Here is an 18,652-nt window from a genome sequence, read left to right on the forward strand (position 1 = left end):
TTTTTCACTTGCGATCTGACAGACCTCAAATATATATTTTTATTACTAAAAATATTTTCAAGTTTTTGTTATTTTTTTATATTTAATTTGATATAAAAGTAGGTGTAAATATATATATTTTTATATTTGTAAAGTTTAATTCTATATATTATAATTATAACTATAACAAATATTAGTTTATTTATGTTTTTTTTTTTTGTATGCCAAAGATAATTCAACATTTGTATATATTTTATCGCCAAATTGAATTTAATATTTTATTTGCTCATAAATTATAATCAAAATTATGCGTTTGGCGTAAAGTATGTCTAATGTACGAATTGATTATTATATCGTAACATTGATGTTTCAATCAATATGTATGTATAGTGTTTTATTATAAATATTGCATAATTATGTACACAATTATGTACACTTTTTTGCGAAATTACTCTCTATCTTTTTCTTTTAGCCTTAATTTACTATAGTCGCTCTCGTTGACATTGAGGATGAGATTAGGGTGAGAAAAAAACGAGCTTACGCTAGCACGTTTCGTGATTACGGTGATTTTCCACAATTAAAGTCTGTTTGTCGTGGACCGCGTTTGCGAAACGCAATCTGACTGTGCAACTCGACGCATTGCGCTTTATTTGCAACGACCTGCTCATTGTGTGCCTACGACGTGTTACGAATGATTATAATAAAAATAATTTCAAAGACATGCCAATTGAAAAGGATTAGAAGAACGAAACTCACATTCTCTGAGATTTGTGTGATAAATTCTGAGAAAAACATCTTTTTTATGTAAAGATTTGGATAAATTGTCTAGCTGAATGTCTTTTTTTTTGTTTGTGCAAAGTTGAATTAAAGGTGTTAAGAAATGTTTATTTCATAAACTAATTTTATCACAACTGTGCACCAATGGAGAATAAGATGTCATTTTTTTTACTTAATAAAAAATAAAAACAATTTGTAGTTTTTAATTTTTATCAGATTAGGTATTTTATCAGGTATTTGAATTCAAGATCTATTTTATAAGTATACTCAGATAAAAACAAAAGAAGATATAAATATGATAAGATACAATTATATCCAATTATATACAGTATATATAGTATTATTACATAAAGTAATAGTATTATTTCCTTTGCATTGAAACTTATCCGTATGTAATTTTCATTTTAATATTGGTATATTGGTATAAATATTATATAAATAAGCGAAAATAATGAAAAGTTTTGATTAAAAATATATATTTTTTATATTGAATTAGTAAAATAATACAATTTATATAACTATACATGTAATTTGACGAAAATTTAACAGCCGAATACCTATATAAGTGCAGTATACTAAAATTTATTATTTTATTTCTTGTACCGTTTAAGCGAATATGCAGTGTGAAATTTTTATTGGATACGAAAGGAAGAATTTAACGAAAGAATCCACAAAAAGCAATAATACGATATTTTACGTACGAGAACACTTTTGAGTAACCACAGTAGACACCAGGGATGTTTCAAAGGATGAGATAAAATATTCAATTCTTGCGATGAAATTTCAGCATTTGAGTTTGAATAAAAATCATATACACAGTTTGCGCAATAAATACGGTGTTATAAAAAATACGGTTTCTAAACAAACAAACATTAAAAAAGAATATGAACAAATTAAATATTGTGATAAAATAAGATCGATATGTTTCGTCAACTCAGTAAAAAAGGAAGCATTATTGTTTTTGGTGAATATTTAATTGTAATCTAATTATTATAACATTTCTCTCTCTCTCTCTCTCTCTCTCATAGAGATCAAAATTGGAAGTTAAAGAGAGGTATAAAAAAGGATAGGTACGTGTGCAGGAATGCTCCGCACTTATTTGCAAGTGCCACATTGCACTCTAGCAGTCTAGGAGAATGATAGATGAGCAGAGCAACTATGCCGCAGAGCGAGCTTCAGCTTTTTGCTGAAATAATCTCAGATGAGAATTTTCAACGTGATGCCGTGGTCGTAGAGTATGCGATAATGGCTCGACATGCGCACGCGATTAAAATGCATTATTACGCGCTCCACCGACACCGCACTTCGTCCTTATCGTCGTCACGCCGCTGTTGTCATTGTCCTGTTTGGCTTTAACTACTCGTCGTCCTAAAAGCGCTGAAGATTAAGTAGCTGCGCGCTTTCAGGAGGTTTTGTTAGTCGCTTTTAAAATGATTCTTTGGTGCTTGCTAAGAGAATACGAGTTACCTTTATGAATTTTAGAAGAACTGTCGTTTACGATAGTTTACGTAAAATCTTTATCAAGTAAAGGAGTAAATAAAGTATACAAAGATATTCAAAGCAAGACAAGTTATCAGAGCGTTAATAAAACTGTACTTGTACATCCTTTAATCTAACACGTTACAAGCTATATATTTTTATTCTGAGATACAAATAATTTCACGATCAAACTTGCTTTTTTGATTAATTATCATAATTTCATAATGTAAATTAAATAATTATGCGGATAAAATTCGATAAATCATATATCATGTATCTATCAATTTAAAGATTTAACTTTTTCATTTTTGTCCTTCTATATGCCGTAGGTATTCTTCAATGGATTGTAGTTCAGGATTTTTGGAGAAAGCATAGTCGAGTCGATTGATCGTACGTGAATTTCTTTTTGGAAAGTTGTATATCTTTAGATCATCATTTAATGTGCTTTCAAAATTATTCTTTGAGCTTTTTTCCGGTGCTACCAACACTGCGGTGTGCTCATTCATTTCTCTCAATGTGTCCCGCAGACAATTCTCTAATCTTACATTTGTTTCCTTTAACTTTTCGTTAACATTTAGTAAGCCGTTCACTTTGAGTCTAAGATCGAAGTTCGACTTTCTCGAAGCAGTGAGTTCATCCTTTAAAGCCATCTTCTCGGATTTTAATGCATTTAATTCTTTCTCAAACATCTCGAGCTGTGACCTCAAGGCTGCTTTCTCGTCTCTTAGATTCATCAGCTCGAATTTCAAAGCCTGGATCTCCTCCGTAGCTCTACTAAAGTCAGTCTTCGTTTTCTCGCCGTTCATCAGGCTGAAGTTGAGACTATCACGCAGAATATCTGCTTTCATCTTCAGCGCTCTATTCTCGATTTCGAGCTGATCGATAGCTACCGTAGACTTGTCTTTATCATCGAACATCTTTGAATCGTCCAAATAATTGCTTATCTCTTTTTTATACCAGATATTTACCATGTCAAATTTCCTCAAAATAGAATCGATAATTTCTTTATCGTTAAATTCTTTCGGCCACGTTTTCAGCGAACTCTCGAATTCATCTTTTGTGCGAGCCAGTTCCATCGTAATCTCGGAGTTTTCGAATCTCAAATTTGCCTGCTCCACTTTCAAAGCCTTATTCTCGGTTCTCAGTCTCTTTAATTCACTATTGGGCTTGTCTTTGATCTTTGCTTTGTCATCATGGCCTGTATATGTATCAGATTTTACTTTGAATTCTGTTTCCTCGTGCCTCTGCTCGCCACTTTCGATCTTTATGCTTGTACGTGTGGCATCCGAGTAATCCTGTCTGTGTTTAACCTTGTTATAAATGTCCGCGAATCCTCCCTCGTGATCCATTGCAAACGGATACAGCAAATCGATCTCATTTAAGTGATTGCGATTTTTGTGATGTAACGCAGCTGTGGCAAAACGCAGCGCCTCATACTTTGTTCGCTGGATTCTCAATTGATTACCGAGTGTTTTGTACTCGTTATCAATTTTATTAAGCCTCTCCCTCGCGTCATTCCTTTCTCTCGTCAGTTCATCGTTATCCTTCTTCCTCTCGTCGCAGGTAACCTGCAGGAGAGCATTCTTTGCCTTCGCTTTGTCATATTCGATTCTTGATTTATTCAATTCCACGGAAAAATATTCATTCTCCTCTTTCGCCTTATTCAAGCGCTCTCGTAGGGCGACATTCTCATCGTCGAGCTCGTTAATACGCGTCGCCAGCTCGTTCTTTTCTGTCAACACCACTCGTACGCGGTCCTCGGTCTCGGCAGTTCGGACAGACAGCGCATCCAAATCGCCGACGATTCTCGAGTTCTCCGATTGCAGTTGCGCTGTTTTAACAGCCGCGTCTTCGAGATCCTTTCGTGCCTTCTTCAACTCAAACTTTAAATTCTCCGCGGCAGTTTCGTGCTCGCTTATCTTCTCCCGCAGGCCGTTACGCTCGGACTTAAATTTGTTAACTCGATCCTGCAACGCGGCGCACTTGTTATTGGCATCGGCCATCAACCTATCTAGTAATCCTTTTTCGGATCTCAACTTCGACAACTTCGTCTCAAGTTGTTCTTTCTCGTTCTGAAGCTGTTTGACTTTACTCTCTAACGCTTTGTTCTCCGCCATCGCATTATCGAATTCTCCCAGTGTTTCCTTGTCGGCGCTTGTCTGGATGTTCAATCGATACATCAACAATTGCTCATTAGATTTTAAATCAGAAATTTCATTTTCCAGTCTTGCTTTGTCGTCGACTGCTATATCCAGCGCGCATTTCAGATAGTCGATTCGCTCCTTTGCCTCGTTCAGGCTTATTTCAGACTCATTTGATTCGGTTTTCAAGCGCTCTACTTCATCCCTGAGGTTTCGCGCACGCTCTCGCGAATATTCGCCATTGTCTTTGTTCTCGCTCTCCTCCACGGAACTTTTCAATTTGTCTAGTCGCTCGCGTTTCTCCTGTTTCCCAAGTCCCTCAATTATACGTCTCAATTTTACATTTTCGTCGGAAGCGATCCCAAGTTTCATCTTCAGGTCTTCCACCTCGGCCCCGGGGATCCCTTTTAGCGCATTCCGTTGAATAATAATATCCTCAATTTCCTTGTCCCTCTCTCGGAGAATATTACGCATCTTTTCTGTTTCCCCTAATAGCGCCTCTTTGTCATCGTGAAGAGTCTGCAATTTTTTTCTTACCTCGTCAATTTCAACCTTCATCAGTTGCATTTCCACAATGCGCTGCTCGGAGTGTTCGCGTTCACGCGACAGTTCCAATATTTCTTGTTTTTTATTCTTTATATCTTTTCGAAAACTTTCGTTCTCGTCCCGTATGTCATTGATGATCCTCTCGTATTTTTTACCATTTCTCTCTAATGATAATTTAACGCTTACATATTCATTGTTGAGTGCATTTATACGCTCACTTCCCTCCACCAGTTTCAATTTCAGATCTATGATCAAAGTTTCAAGTTGTACGATTCTTTCGCATAAGCTCGCGCGATCGTCGAGAATTTCGAGATCTTTTATTTTGCAACACAATCGATCGATCAAGTCTTCGAGTTCTTCCAGTATTTTTCCATTAGTGTTTATAATTTCTAACGGACTCTGTTTTATAATCGCCGTTAACGCAGACGATTTTTTAACTAAATTTTCAAGTTCCACGACTTTTGTCATATATTGCGAGCCGCTAATGCCACCGATTCTGCAATGTTTGTCCATCGGATTTATTCTTAATTTCCCAATCTCAACATCTATTTCCTTTAAGAAATCATTTAATGATGAAGCTGTTTCTAAATATTTCTTATACTGAGCATTCTGACACGATCGTTTATGTATCGGCACGTTCGATCGTCTAAGTTCTACAGACAACACTTTTAGGTTTATTTTCAGATTAACCACTTTCTTCATGTATTTCAAACAATCTGGATCGCCAGCGGCAATGATCGCCTCACGATCGCTCCTCAGATTGTCCTTCAAGTCGTTCATCAAGCGTTCCACGTGTCTAACAACGCCTGGAATATCCGTGGCGTTTGAACTTTCGCCACAGTTCGCATTCTCGCGAATAACTTTCAATCGGCCAATTTCTCCCATCAATTGTTCCGCAAGATTGTTCAATTCGCCGATTCTCTTGCAGTATTCCGCGTTGCCACCGCATCTCAACCTTAGCATAGCCTTCAATTTGTCCAGCTTGAGATGCAAGTTTCTATTTTTTGTCTTAAATCGATACAGATTCCCGCTAACATTCACGAGCTCCTCCGAGAGACCGACGACCGTCTCGACGATTTTGCTAATCGCGTTCGCGAACACCGCTTCTATCGTTCGATCGCCTCTCTCGTACTCGTTCAGCTTCTCCCTGAGTTGCTTGAGCACAACACTCGTCTCACCCTTTTCGGCTTCCTTTAGTTGTTTCCTCAGGTGCAGAATTTCGTTGTTCAGACGTCCATTCTCGTTTGAGAACGCGTCTTCGATCCTAGCGATCTTATCGCTTATCTCGCAGACGGCGACACGCGTGATATTCTCTTCAGCTTTCATCAGGGTGTCTTTCAAACTCGTTACTTCATTCTCTAAAGTGTCGTTTGCTTGCTCCAATCGGATAATCTCTGCCTTCTGATGTACGATCAAAGGGTCGATCTGCTGATTATCATTCTCATTCTTGTCATCGTCGCGCAAAGCCATTTTCATTTGCCAGATATTGCTCTTCAGTTTTGCGCTATCGTCTCGCCAATCTTTTATCTGCCGCATCATGTTGTGAAGCTTATGCAAAGCTGCAACAGCCATCTTGGCGATTCTTGTCTTCTCTTCGATGGCGATGTCAATCGCGATTACTGGCAAGTAATCGTCGAAGTATCCGTCACTCATTGTCGGTTCTTAAATTTTCTGGGGATTATGTAACATGTAAATAACATAATAAACGTAACATGTAATATAACATAATTTCGCTGAACTTTAATGTCAGAAAAAGTTTTCAAAAATTAGAATTTTTTAAATATATATGTTTAGTAAATTTAGACAATTACCTTTTTTATATATTAGTTTTATTGAAATAATATTAATTAATTTTATTGAGGTTAACGTTGCTTGTCTACAAATTTAATATAAGCATCGTGATTATCGTTGGCATAAATATCGTTAAGTATTTTTCATTGTAACGTGTATGCGAACTTTATTACAGAAATGTTGAAAACTTCTATAAACGTTTTGTCAATATTTGAAATATTAATACTTGAAAATTTTTGTAAGTATATTGAAATGCTGTGAGAGAAGGAGCGAATCAGAGCGAAGGCATCCGAAGGCAAGAAATCGATTTTTACATCGGCGTGACAGAAAAATATAAACAGAGATATCTTCAATCTGTTTCAAAATTTGTCAGAATGTGACAACGTGTCACGTGGCAGTATGTCATTTGTACAACATATTTATATTCATAATACATCTTGTAACAGTCTCGATCCATTGTTTCGCCAATTCGATTAACGAAATAATGATTTTGCATGAGCAACGGCGAGCAAAAAGGGGCGCAAAGTTTCGTGAAGTTCAGAATCCCGTATACCGCCGTATTTTCCCCTTTTCTTTGCAATTACCGCGCAGATTTAATTGATGACGGGACCTCTCGATAAGTTCTTGAACAGAACCGAACCGTGGTTCAAGCGCTCTCGAAACTCTCGAAACTTAAGAAGCGTTCAGTATCGCTGCGCCGACTCCCCCCAATATCGGAACACCTAATAAGACTGTTCTAACGAGGACTCGCCGGGTATACTGTGCGCGCAATTTAATTATAGCGACCGCTTAATTATGTGGGTCGTACATAACCGGTACTTCCGGTTTCTCGATGTGCGAACTTCGCGAGAGGAAACTTAGTGAATAATGCGCGTGTCTTAATGTCTCCATCCAAAAGCTGCCAAGAGCCACACCGATAGGATCTCACGCGGGATTTTCGACATGTGACACAAAATTCTTGATATATTCTTAAATATCGTGACATGGAATGTGGAAGAAATTAATCAGTTGATTTAGCGCGTCAAATTATTTGTTGTTATTTGATTGTTATTTCGTAATTAAATCATTTGAAGTTTAATTAAAAAGCGATATTAATAAGTCGAGTTATATCGATCTTGTCAGTGTTGAACTCGTCGAGAATAAAATTTTGACCTATTCCAAAAATATGACCGATGTCTTACGAATTTTTTTGTGTAATTTTTATGTGTAAAGAATCAGCGAAGCTTTTTTGCAAACAATGTTAGATCACTCGATAACTGTGAATTATCCATGAATTGATTCAGCTAAATAAATTCGTTTTCCGATAATGCTGGAAGAAATATAATATAAATTTGGAATTGGATGCTAACAATAGGTAATCTTTAAATTTTTTTGTATGATGCGTTTTTACACATCGTAATGATTGCAGAAACGCAGACATTCTAAGAATAAATTTACGTTTCGTCACATTACATGCTGGGAGGTTAAACGTGGTCCTCAAAATTATGCAGAGGTCATGGAGGATCGATGTGCACCATCGTTTTGTTCATGTGGATGCCATTTACCACGGCCGCTGAAATTGATCGAACCGCCGCACGAACTGTGTTGCTGCGAATACAATCCTTTCAGCGACAATTCAAAAGAATCAGAGATCTACGATTTGCCGTTTGCCTTGCGAAAACTGACGATAATGAAGTGCCAGATGAAGAAATGGCGCATGGAACGATTGCAATTCGAGAGCGAAAATAGATCTCTGAAACAATCCCTACAATCATGCGGTATCGATATTCCACTCTATATATATTGCCAAACTTTTCGCTCTTTTGCTTTTAATATATTATTACGTTTCTTATATATCGTTCAAATCATACTAAGAATACTAAATCGGTCATATTCCGTTTATGAAATTATAATAAATTTTACTATAACAGCTTTTGTAATAAAATATTCGTTCTCATATCAATCAGTTTTGCATACTTTGATCGAGATAAAATAATTTTTTAATTTAAATATATAATTTGATGTGGACAGTGTATCCTACTATATATATATATATATATATATTATAAATCCTATTCTTTTAATTCTGTGGAATTGGTATGCACAGCGCACCGCAAGAGAGACTCTGCTCCTTTTAAGCCTCATAAAAGAGGATTACGAATATATTTCGAGCGGTCAAATAATTTTCATGTAGGTACGAAGCTCGACGAAATACTTGCTCCCGATCCCCTGCTCGTGCATTATCGCGAGGAAAACGAAAGGCTGCAGAATGCAAATGAGGAACTGGCAGAAAAAGTTTACAACCTCGAGGAGAGCCTCGCCGAACGAGATTGCTGCGACGATCCTTGCAAGAAAGTTAAATACATGAAGGAAAAAATAGCAGCACTGAGAGATCGTTTCACTGCCGAAAAGAAACAGTACTACTGCTAATTGAATATGAGATTTCGTCAAGACAGCAATGCGTCTCTCTTTTCGCATTAACTCTTGTTTTAATAAGCAGAAAAGTATTTACACAATAAGTAGAAAAAAAGACCGTACTCTATAAATTTATTATGAACTTAATAGTTTAGAAATTAATGATTAAAAGGCTTTTTTTTTTGTTTTATACTTTGCAAAGTTATATAGCTTTGAAAAAGGATTAATCACAGTTCACTTGCTCGCTTCATATTTCCTTGAAAACTATCAATCTTCATTCTCAAAAGCAGGACATTAATATAATTACGTGTAAACTGTTAATGTTTCGACAGAATGCGAGATACGATATCACATTTTAAGATGAAACTGGCGGAAGCCGAGGAGGATACTTCCTACGCGACAATAAACCGTTTGAAGGCAAAGCTTCGCGAGTTAATGAAAGATGGTCAGAAAGCCGATCAACAGGTGTCCGTGGTTGCCGAGAGATCAATGCAGATGTCAGATCTCTCAGAGCGTCCGCAAGCCGAGTTAATGCAAATTCGTTCGATCAAGGATGTTGCTGTACCGATCTTAAAAGACGATGTCGTTCCTCCATCTATAGATGAGGAAGAGATAGATACGTCGATATTACAAAGCCGTCTTCAGAATTGCAAACAGCTTCTGGCTGAATTGAAAACGCATTTAGAAGAGAAAACGGCTTACGCGGAGGCTTTAAAGAGCGAACTTGAAGAGCAGAAAGTTTCCGCCGAATTGGCATTAGATATGGATCAGGTGACCGTCAGGCGTATAGAGACGGTCAAAGATACACAAAAAGAACTGGAGAGAATGAAAGATGAAAATAACGAATTGAGAAACGAGATCGATAAGTTGAATGTTAACCTGCGTCTCCAGGAAGAAAAATTTCAAGTGGCGCAAGAGGAGTTGAAGGGTGCGAGAGACAATTTGCATAGTCTTGGGACTGAGAATGAATTCTTGAAGAAGGCATTGGAAAATGCTCAATTGAAAATTAATGAACTTAAAGAAGAAAATGTTGTCTTAAAAAATAATCTTGATAATATGATTAAGGAATTGGAATCTGCGAAAAACGAAAATAATAATATTAAAACGGAGGTTGATCAATTATTATCTGATAATAAGCATCTACGAAATGAATTAGAGAAGCGAGTGGTAGAGATGGATCGGTTAAAATCCGAAAGACCTGCATTAAAGGACGGTTTCGATAAATTACTGGAAGAAATAAATAGATTGAAGAACGATAACGACAAACTAAAGGATGAAAATGTTGTTATTAAAGCCGAAAGAGACAATTTAAAATCTGAGAATATTCTTCTTAAAGACAATTTGTCTAAGACAGATTCAGCATTAAATGACGCAGAAAAAGAATTGGAAGAGTTCAAAATGAAGAATGGAGTTTTTACAAAAGAATTGGAGGAGGCTAGTGTAAATAATAATAAGTTATTCTCAGATTTTAATGCTCTGCAAAGCGAAATGGCAAAGTTAAAGTTGGAGAATAAAAAATTACTACAAGAGGTGGATGATGGGAAAGAAGAGTTAACGAAATTATTATCCAAAATAGAAAATCTGAGGAAGGAGTTAGATAATTCAGGTAACGAATTAATAAGAGTAAATAATGAAGTTGAAGATTTGCGTAAGAAAACAGCTGGATTAAGTAATGAACTAAAGGAGGCGAAAGATATAAATGAACAACTAAGGGCAGACGTTAACCGAATGACAGTAGACAGCAAAGCTACTAAAACAGAATCGAATAATTATAAAGATGAAAATGATAAGCTAAAGACAAAGATAAGCGAAATGAAGGAACAAGCAAACTTATCGACAGATGAAATAAATAAATTAAGAAAACAACTTGAGGATGCCGAGAATCGGGTTAAGTTGCTCGAGCCTCAGATCGCTAGATTACAGACTGATAAGGACAGGGTACAAAATGAGATCAACGTTTTGCAAAATGAGATCAGCAAACTAAAACTAGATCTTGGTGCAGAAACTGCTGCTAAACGAGGCATTCAGCAAGAGTTAACAGCATTGAAGAATGAAATGAAAAATTTGATTTCGAGGATCGATGAATTGAAAGTGCAAAATCATGACCTACAAGAAGAGAAAGATGCCCTCAAGAAAGAATTATTAAGTATGAACGAGAAATTGTCGAATTTAAAAGTTACGAATGCTGAGATGGCGAGCGAGGTTAATAATTTAAAAACGGTTATATCTGAACTTCACTCGCAGTTATCTAAATTGGAAGAAGATGCAGATTATTGGAAAATAGAGAATTGCAAAATCAAGATAGAGGTGGATAAGTTGTCCATTGCGAATGAAAAGGCAAAAGAAGATTTAAACATCTGTAAGGTAGAGATAATTAATTCGTATTCCTCGCGTTTAATTGTTTATTTTTGATAATAATCATTTTGAAATTCATAGGTTGAGCGACAATCATTAGAGAAGGAGATAATTAGACTTAGGATTGAGAATGAAGAAAAGATTAAGCTTGAAGGAGAAATTACAGAGCTTAAAAATCAACTGGAAAAATTAAACCAGACTTTATTAGCCGAAAAATTTGCTAAAGAAAAGGCTGTGGGAGAATTAGCGAAAGTCAGCAATGAGATCATTGCATTGAAAGAAGAACTTGAAGCATTGAAAGATGAATTGACTAAATTAAGGACGGAGAACGATAAGATGAGAGACAAAGAAGATAATCTGTCATATCAAGTATCAACGTTAAAAATAGAACTTGAAAATACGAAAAATGAGATATTAGCTTTGAGAGCTGATAATGACGCATTAAAGTCAAAAGCAAATGCATTAATAATTGAGAACAATGAATTGAGAAATGAATCGACAAAACTAATATCCGAAATTGATGATTTAAAATTGAAAAACATAAATTTCGCAAAAGAGCAACAGAAATTTGAGGAGGAATATAGTAAGCAAAAAGGCGAAGATGATAAACAGAAAGCTGAAATTAAAAGTTTGACATCAAATCTGATAGCTGAACAGAAATTATCGGAACAAATTAGATCAGAATTATCTATTAGTCAATCAGAAAACGATAGATTGAGAGCGGATTTAGAAAAGCTGCAGAAAAATTTGGATGCATTTAAACTAACATATGATAAGCTGAACGATGAAGTAAATAATTTAAGGGAAGCATCGATTGATGCGGACAAAACGAACAAGTTACAATATCACGAGGATTATGCATTACTAGAAGAGAAAAATGCGCTTTTGAGCGAGTTGGATGGTTTACGAAAGGAAGTGGCTGACGCACGAGCACAAATCGATGACTTAGTTAAGGATCTTAATGCAGAGAAAACAGGTAGGAACGCCGCCTTGAAGGAATTGGATGCCTTAAAAGATGTTTTGGCTCATTTGCGGGATGATTTAAATATATGCCGAGAGGAGAACGAGCGGCTAACGATCAAGTCAACCACTTTGGAAGATCAAATGTTGGCGTTACAGACAGATTTGAAAAAATCCGAGATTGAAAACGAATTGGATAAAGTGAAAGATACCTTCGATGAGAGACCATCGATAAAACATGATGAAGTGCAGCAAGATTTAAAAAAATTAACGATAGAAAAAGAGGAGTTGCAAAATGATCTGATTAGAGTGCAAAGCGATATATTAAGAAAAGATATTGAGAAAGACGATTTTACAAAACATATAGACGATATAGACGACATCGATAAGCTAAGAGACGAATTAAAGAAATTAACAATTGAAAATAATATTTTGAAAACCAAAAATGCAGACCTTAAATCCGAATTGGATCGTTGTCAAGCAGAGATTAAGCATTTGAACGAACAGCTTGACAATTTGCAGAATGAAAACATTCGATTACTAAAATCTTCTATTTCTTCTGTTGAAGGTTTGTGTCTATATGGATTTTTTTTATTGATTAATATTATATATACTGCATGTTTATAGATAATTAAATATTCAGCATTTTTATCGCGTAGCTATTTAAATCAATGAGCATAATTTAGTCGCGTAATGCGTTTTATTCATTCGCGGTTTTCGACGAGCCTTTTTCTCGCCATTGAATTCGTTGGCCGCGCTCGCATTTAAAAAGAAGACATCTTTATAATTCCAGAGGCTGGCGTGATTAAACCGGATGAATGCGGCGACTTCGTTAAGGCGAATGAATTACTAAAGAAGCAGATTGAAAAGCAATATGACGGTAAAAGTTGCATAAAAACTTTCCAACTGTTTTGCCACCTCGACAGTTTTTATCGCATTGCATATTTGCTTATTCATAGCTCTTAATTAGAGAGTCAGATTAATATCTTAATAAATTTAACATTTCTATAAATTTGTAATATTTGAAAACAACATTTTGCAATATTAAATTATTATATCTCCTTTATTAATTATATGATGTTAATTTTACATTGTATAATTATCAAACGGCATATTCAAATACATTTTGTATGAGATAAGAAGCGTGAAACAAAAACAAAATCTTATTACACAATTTCTACAAGATGTTTCGTATTTCTTTTAATAGCTGTGCAACGTATGCGTGATTACATACACTATATAGACGGTAAAATTTCGACGAAACCCGCAATGGCGACGACTCTGGACGATGACTTCGACATCCTGCATTGGAGGGTGCCATCCATCGTAGAGTTATTAAAAGAATCTCAAAAACTGTCCGAGAACATTTATCAGGCGGAAATCGAATTGCAAAGCATTGATAAATTATTGGAAGTGCTTAGCGAATGGAAAAAAGATAATAAGAATTATATATCGGTTAGAATAATAAAAGCAAAACAACTATCGATTAGAATAATAAAAGCATTAGTTTAATATGCGGTTCTATTTGATAATTTATCAAGAGGATAATTCGAAATTTCTGACTTGCGCATATTAACGTGGAAAATGAATCGTTTCTAGGAGCTTGATGTAGAAGTTACCAAGGTTGCAGGTGTGGATAATGGCGATGAGCTTGCAGCTTTTGACCCTGAATCTTGGTTGAAGGTACGTGCGTATAGTGATAAGAGTTCATTTTGCTAATCTCCCAGCATTCTCTTCTTTTAAAACATCTATTAAATCTCATGTTGATTCTTTTCTATGTATATAAACACCGTACACGACAAATAAGTATATAGATATATGAGAACATTCTTAGGATATAATTTTCTGAAACGCGAACGATTCGTTTTGCATTTTTCAGTCTTTAACGCTGACGCAATTGGCCGAGCTGCACGACAAGATTTGTTTATTGACTTCAAACATGGTGCAGCAAGACAGCGGTCCCGATCGATCGGCGATTAATTGGGACTACAGCGGCGATCCACTGCAAGCGGATTACGACGCTTTAAACCAGCGGATCGCCGCCTTGCAGAAGCAAATAGCCGAGAAGCAGATTGAAGCGGGGTGGAAGCTGCAGGAATTAAGACAATCTCTCCGTTTCGAGCAGGTTAACCTGATTCAAATCTCCGACCGGATGAATCTCGAAAGAAGACGCAATTTGGCTCTCCATCTCATGAGTGATTGAAGCTTTCTGTGCTTGATTAATATATAATTATGCTTGCGTCGAGCAAGTTATTGTGCAGCAACGAGGTGATATATATCATATTCATTTCTATCGCATCGATTCCAGTGTATGAAGTAAAAGACAATACAGGAATTTGATTTGAAAAATATTCAAAGGACTATATGTGATTCAGAATAATTTAGTAATTTTAAAAGTGTTTGATCTTTTTGACACGTTGTAGTGTCGTAATTAAAGTAACGCGTGCCGGGAAAAACGAAAGGAGTCAGATAAAATGACGCTTTCAACTGACCTCATTTGTTCCCGTGCTCTCCTATTGCACGATCCGAATGATTACGATGATTTTGTAGGCAATATAATTGCGATAACGCCCCATATTCAGCAACAACGGTTTTGTTGCTAATCACGAACGAACAATAACAACTAATGAGAGCCTCTTGTTTCGCGGCACACGCTTGTGCGCACTGCACGTGCGATAACGTGATTTCCTGTTTCATTTCGGAGGTCGCGTTGTTCGATCGAGATTAATTCAATTGTACCGCGTACCGCATCCGTTCCCACGACTTTACCAGGTTCGTCGAATGCGCGCGCGGGGTTCAATAGGAAGGCGAATGCTGTCGACAAAGAGTAAACATATAATTGAAATGCGCGGCTAGATCAAACGGTAAATGAATTTTCAAAATCCATTTAATATGTGTATCTACCGCACAGAATTGAAATAAACTCGTAAAATGCCAAAGAGAGATACATTGCGAGAGACAAAAAGAAGAAAGAGAGAGAGAGAGAGAGGGACAAAAAACCGGCGAAGATTTTTTATTAACGCATCTCGCAGAAGATATTGTGATATATCTTTTTATTTATTTTTTTTTTTTAGTTTAAAATGGATAATCAAATTATTTACATTCAATTTATAAGTTATATTTGTCCCGTTATTTCAAAATTTTGCATCTTGAACTATTTTATGTTTTACAGAATTCTATTTATGATGCATAATCGATATTATGTTGCATAATCTTTTGTGATATAACAAACGAATATAATTTTAGCGACATTTTTATTTCAATCGCTGACACAAAGATGAGAGACAATGAGAAAATTATGAAAAGATAAGTTTTTGGCAATTAGTAGAATATTATAGCAAATAGACGAATAATATTTAATTAATTATGATTAAAAAATATTGTTTCTCACAAAGGACTGTGTCAAAATGTATATTTACAGTACATTTATTTTGAAATTACTTTAATTTATTTAAATTATTTAATAAAAAGTATTAAAAATAAAATAAAATAAAGTAAAGTGTGATAAAATTCCATAAAAATATAGTTTATAATTAATATTAAAAATAGTTATTTTTAATAATAGTTTTCTTCTTTATGCTATGTATATTAATCACAATAATTGTATCTTTTAAATAATTAAAAAGAGGGAATATCTCTCTCTTTTTTTCCTTTGCTTTACTCTATATATCTCTACTTACCTCTCCTTCTTCTTCTTCTCTAACATGAAGTTGGATTGGCGTATAAGTTTCCGGGCAGGCGTTGATCACACGGAAACTTTGAGAAGAAACTTTCTAACGTAATTCCCGTTTTCTGATATACTGATGCATAATTTATAGGCCGAACCCCTGTCCATTGCACCTCTTCAAGATCGACTCTGTTAGATGACGACCATTAAGAACGCGGTTCTCGCCCATCTTCACGTCCGGGAAGTTGAAGGACATGTTTCACTTGTTGCTGAACTGTTCCGAACACTTCGAGAGGTATCTGAACGAAATAGTGCTCAAAGATGGGATCGTCAAGTATCGAGATCTGACGTCTAAATTCGCTATCGACGTAATCTAATTGTGCATTTCCGCCACACATTGAAATGAATACCTTAAAAGAGGAGAACAATTTTATAAATGAAATCGTAAGGTCTTCCGTTTCGATTTGAAAACTATGATTAAAAACATAATCAAAGAGATACCGCGGTTCGTTAAGTATTTTTGGATGTTTAATAATGATCATGACGCAGTCAAGTTTAAAATGGACATTATATAGAGTTTTATAGAATTCAGAAAGTAAAACAATCTGTGACGACACGATTATTGTTGATGTACTTATAAATCTTATCCCGCAAAGCTGGGCATTAGCAGTAGAAGAATATTATTTGTGAAAAATTTCACACATACACAAAATTTATGTACGAAAATCATATATGTGCGTAATTATTAATAATATAAATTATTTTTTATAAATATTTAATTTTTATTAGTATTTTAATGCAATTGTTTGCATAGAATGAGAGAGAGAGAGAGAGAGAGAGAGAGAGAGAGAGAGAGGGAAAGAAAAAAAACACCAGAATATATTTCTCGAAAAAACAACAAATATTAATATATGAATTTGGGGGAATCCAGTTTATCTCTATCCTGATCTAAAAGTCTTCGATTCTGAGCAATTAAGAAAGAATGATATTAAGCTAGTGAACCTGACACACTATCTATATCTTTGGACATGACTTAAGGAATGCATTAGTAAATATATAGCAAAATTCTCTATTTTGTTTCAAGATATTTTTCGCTTGAAACAATTATACATCTCATTTTCATGTATGTACATATATAAGTTAGAGAAGACCTTCTTTCAAGAAATTTAATATTTGCAAATATAAAGAGAGGCTGAATATATGAATGCTATACAAATAAGCATCATAACGTTTAAATAGCAGCGCTGTCATAGCTCAGTATTCAAAGGACGAAATGTTTGTTTTGAAGCATACAAGACTGAGATTGGCATCGTGGGAATATTAAAAAATTAGTAAATAGTTGTATGCAAGAAAATTGTTTATAAACACGTCAATCAATTTATTTCTGCTTATCTTTCTATAACAGCACAAATCTAGAATTTACAAAAATTAATCAAGATTGATCAACATACAGAGATATATTTATCTGTTATATATTTATCTGTTCTATATGGATAACATTTTATAAGTTTTATTTATAATATTAATATGTCTCTGTCATTAATATGCAGTGTTTATATTTTTTTTCTTCTATCTTTTACGACACTGTTTCACTCAGTGAAATAATTTTAAACTGTTTTTAATCATTCACGTTTTGAGAGTTATATGCATATATGAGATAAATGACAAGATTGTAATATTAAAATGACATTCGGGTATTTCTTATTCGAGTAATGTAGTAAGTGTAATATTTCTTCGAACATCATCCCTTTACAATGTGATCCTCTAGAAACTTGCTGCGGAAGCAATAAACTTTCGTCTAGAGTAACTTATTGCGCACCTGCGCTTTTAGCAAATACATCATAATTGTAATAAATGCGATGCTAGCACGTTTATTCGATATGCATTTCGTATAAGTAATGTACAAGATTGATTATATAAATAATAATGTGCCGAGTTGAAAAATTACATAGAATCATTATAGAAAAAGGTACATCTTGAGAAATCTCACTGCAAAACCTTTTCCAAAAGTTTCCAGTTAAAATATTTTAGAATTGTTTTCAGTGTGATATATATTTTATGAAATTTTTAAATAAAGCTGAAAGAGAGGCAGCTGAAGAGGAGTTAACATTTTATATTTTTCCAGTTATATTCTCAAATTTGAAATGTCCATGTCGATGGAATGCGTTTCCGGCGTGTACACATGTGTGATTTTTTTGGTTAGCCAGCGTACACGTAAATCACTTTCACTGCCCGCGGGGTGCGCGAATTAAATCCGGCTTGTTCTGTAATTCAATTTTTAGCTTTTAATATTCGCGCTTTTATGCATTGGCAGTTGTCATTTTTCTTGAATTGTTGTATTTCGTTGCAACACAAAGCGCATGTAAAAAGCTGCGCTCGGTATGTCGGGATGCGTGGATATGAAGGATTAATTGCTAGGAAAATTGAAAAACAAGATGTGTTCATATATATACATATATATATATATATATATATATATATATATTTACAAATTTTTATGGCAATTAATTAAAAAATTGAAATATATATATCACATAAAGCACATACATGTTTTATTTTATAT

General features: G+C 34.9%; 2 protein-coding genes across 2 annotated transcripts; one reads left to right on the plus strand and one right to left on the minus strand.

Moving 5' to 3' along the window:
* Positions 1 to 2,537: 2,537 nt before the first annotated feature.
* Positions 2,538 to 6,575, minus strand: LOC126856420 (paramyosin-like). The gene has a single exon (XM_050604889.1). It carries the CDS (start codon positions 6,573 to 6,575, stop codon positions 2,538 to 2,540), a length of 4,038 nt encoding a protein of 1,345 aa, XP_050460846.1.
* A 1,633-nt stretch (positions 6,576 to 8,208) lies between these two features.
* On the plus strand, positions 8,209 to 14,625 carry LOC126856421 (nuclear anchorage protein 1-like). The gene is made up of 8 exons (XM_050604890.1): positions 8,209 to 8,470; positions 8,800 to 9,109; positions 9,440 to 11,471; positions 11,544 to 12,990; positions 13,216 to 13,302; positions 13,630 to 13,877; positions 14,022 to 14,105; positions 14,302 to 14,625. The coding sequence occupies exons 1-8, from the start codon at positions 8,209 to 8,211 to the stop codon at positions 14,623 to 14,625; spliced, it is 4,794 nt and encodes a 1,597-aa protein (XP_050460847.1).
* The last annotated feature ends 4,027 nt before the right edge of the window (positions 14,626 to 18,652 follow it).

This window comes from Cataglyphis hispanica, chromosome 18 (genome assembly GCF_021464435.1).
Source record: "Cataglyphis hispanica isolate Lineage 1 chromosome 18, ULB_Chis1_1.0, whole genome shotgun sequence".
Taxonomy (NCBI): Eukaryota; Metazoa; Arthropoda; class Insecta; order Hymenoptera; family Formicidae; genus Cataglyphis; species Cataglyphis hispanica.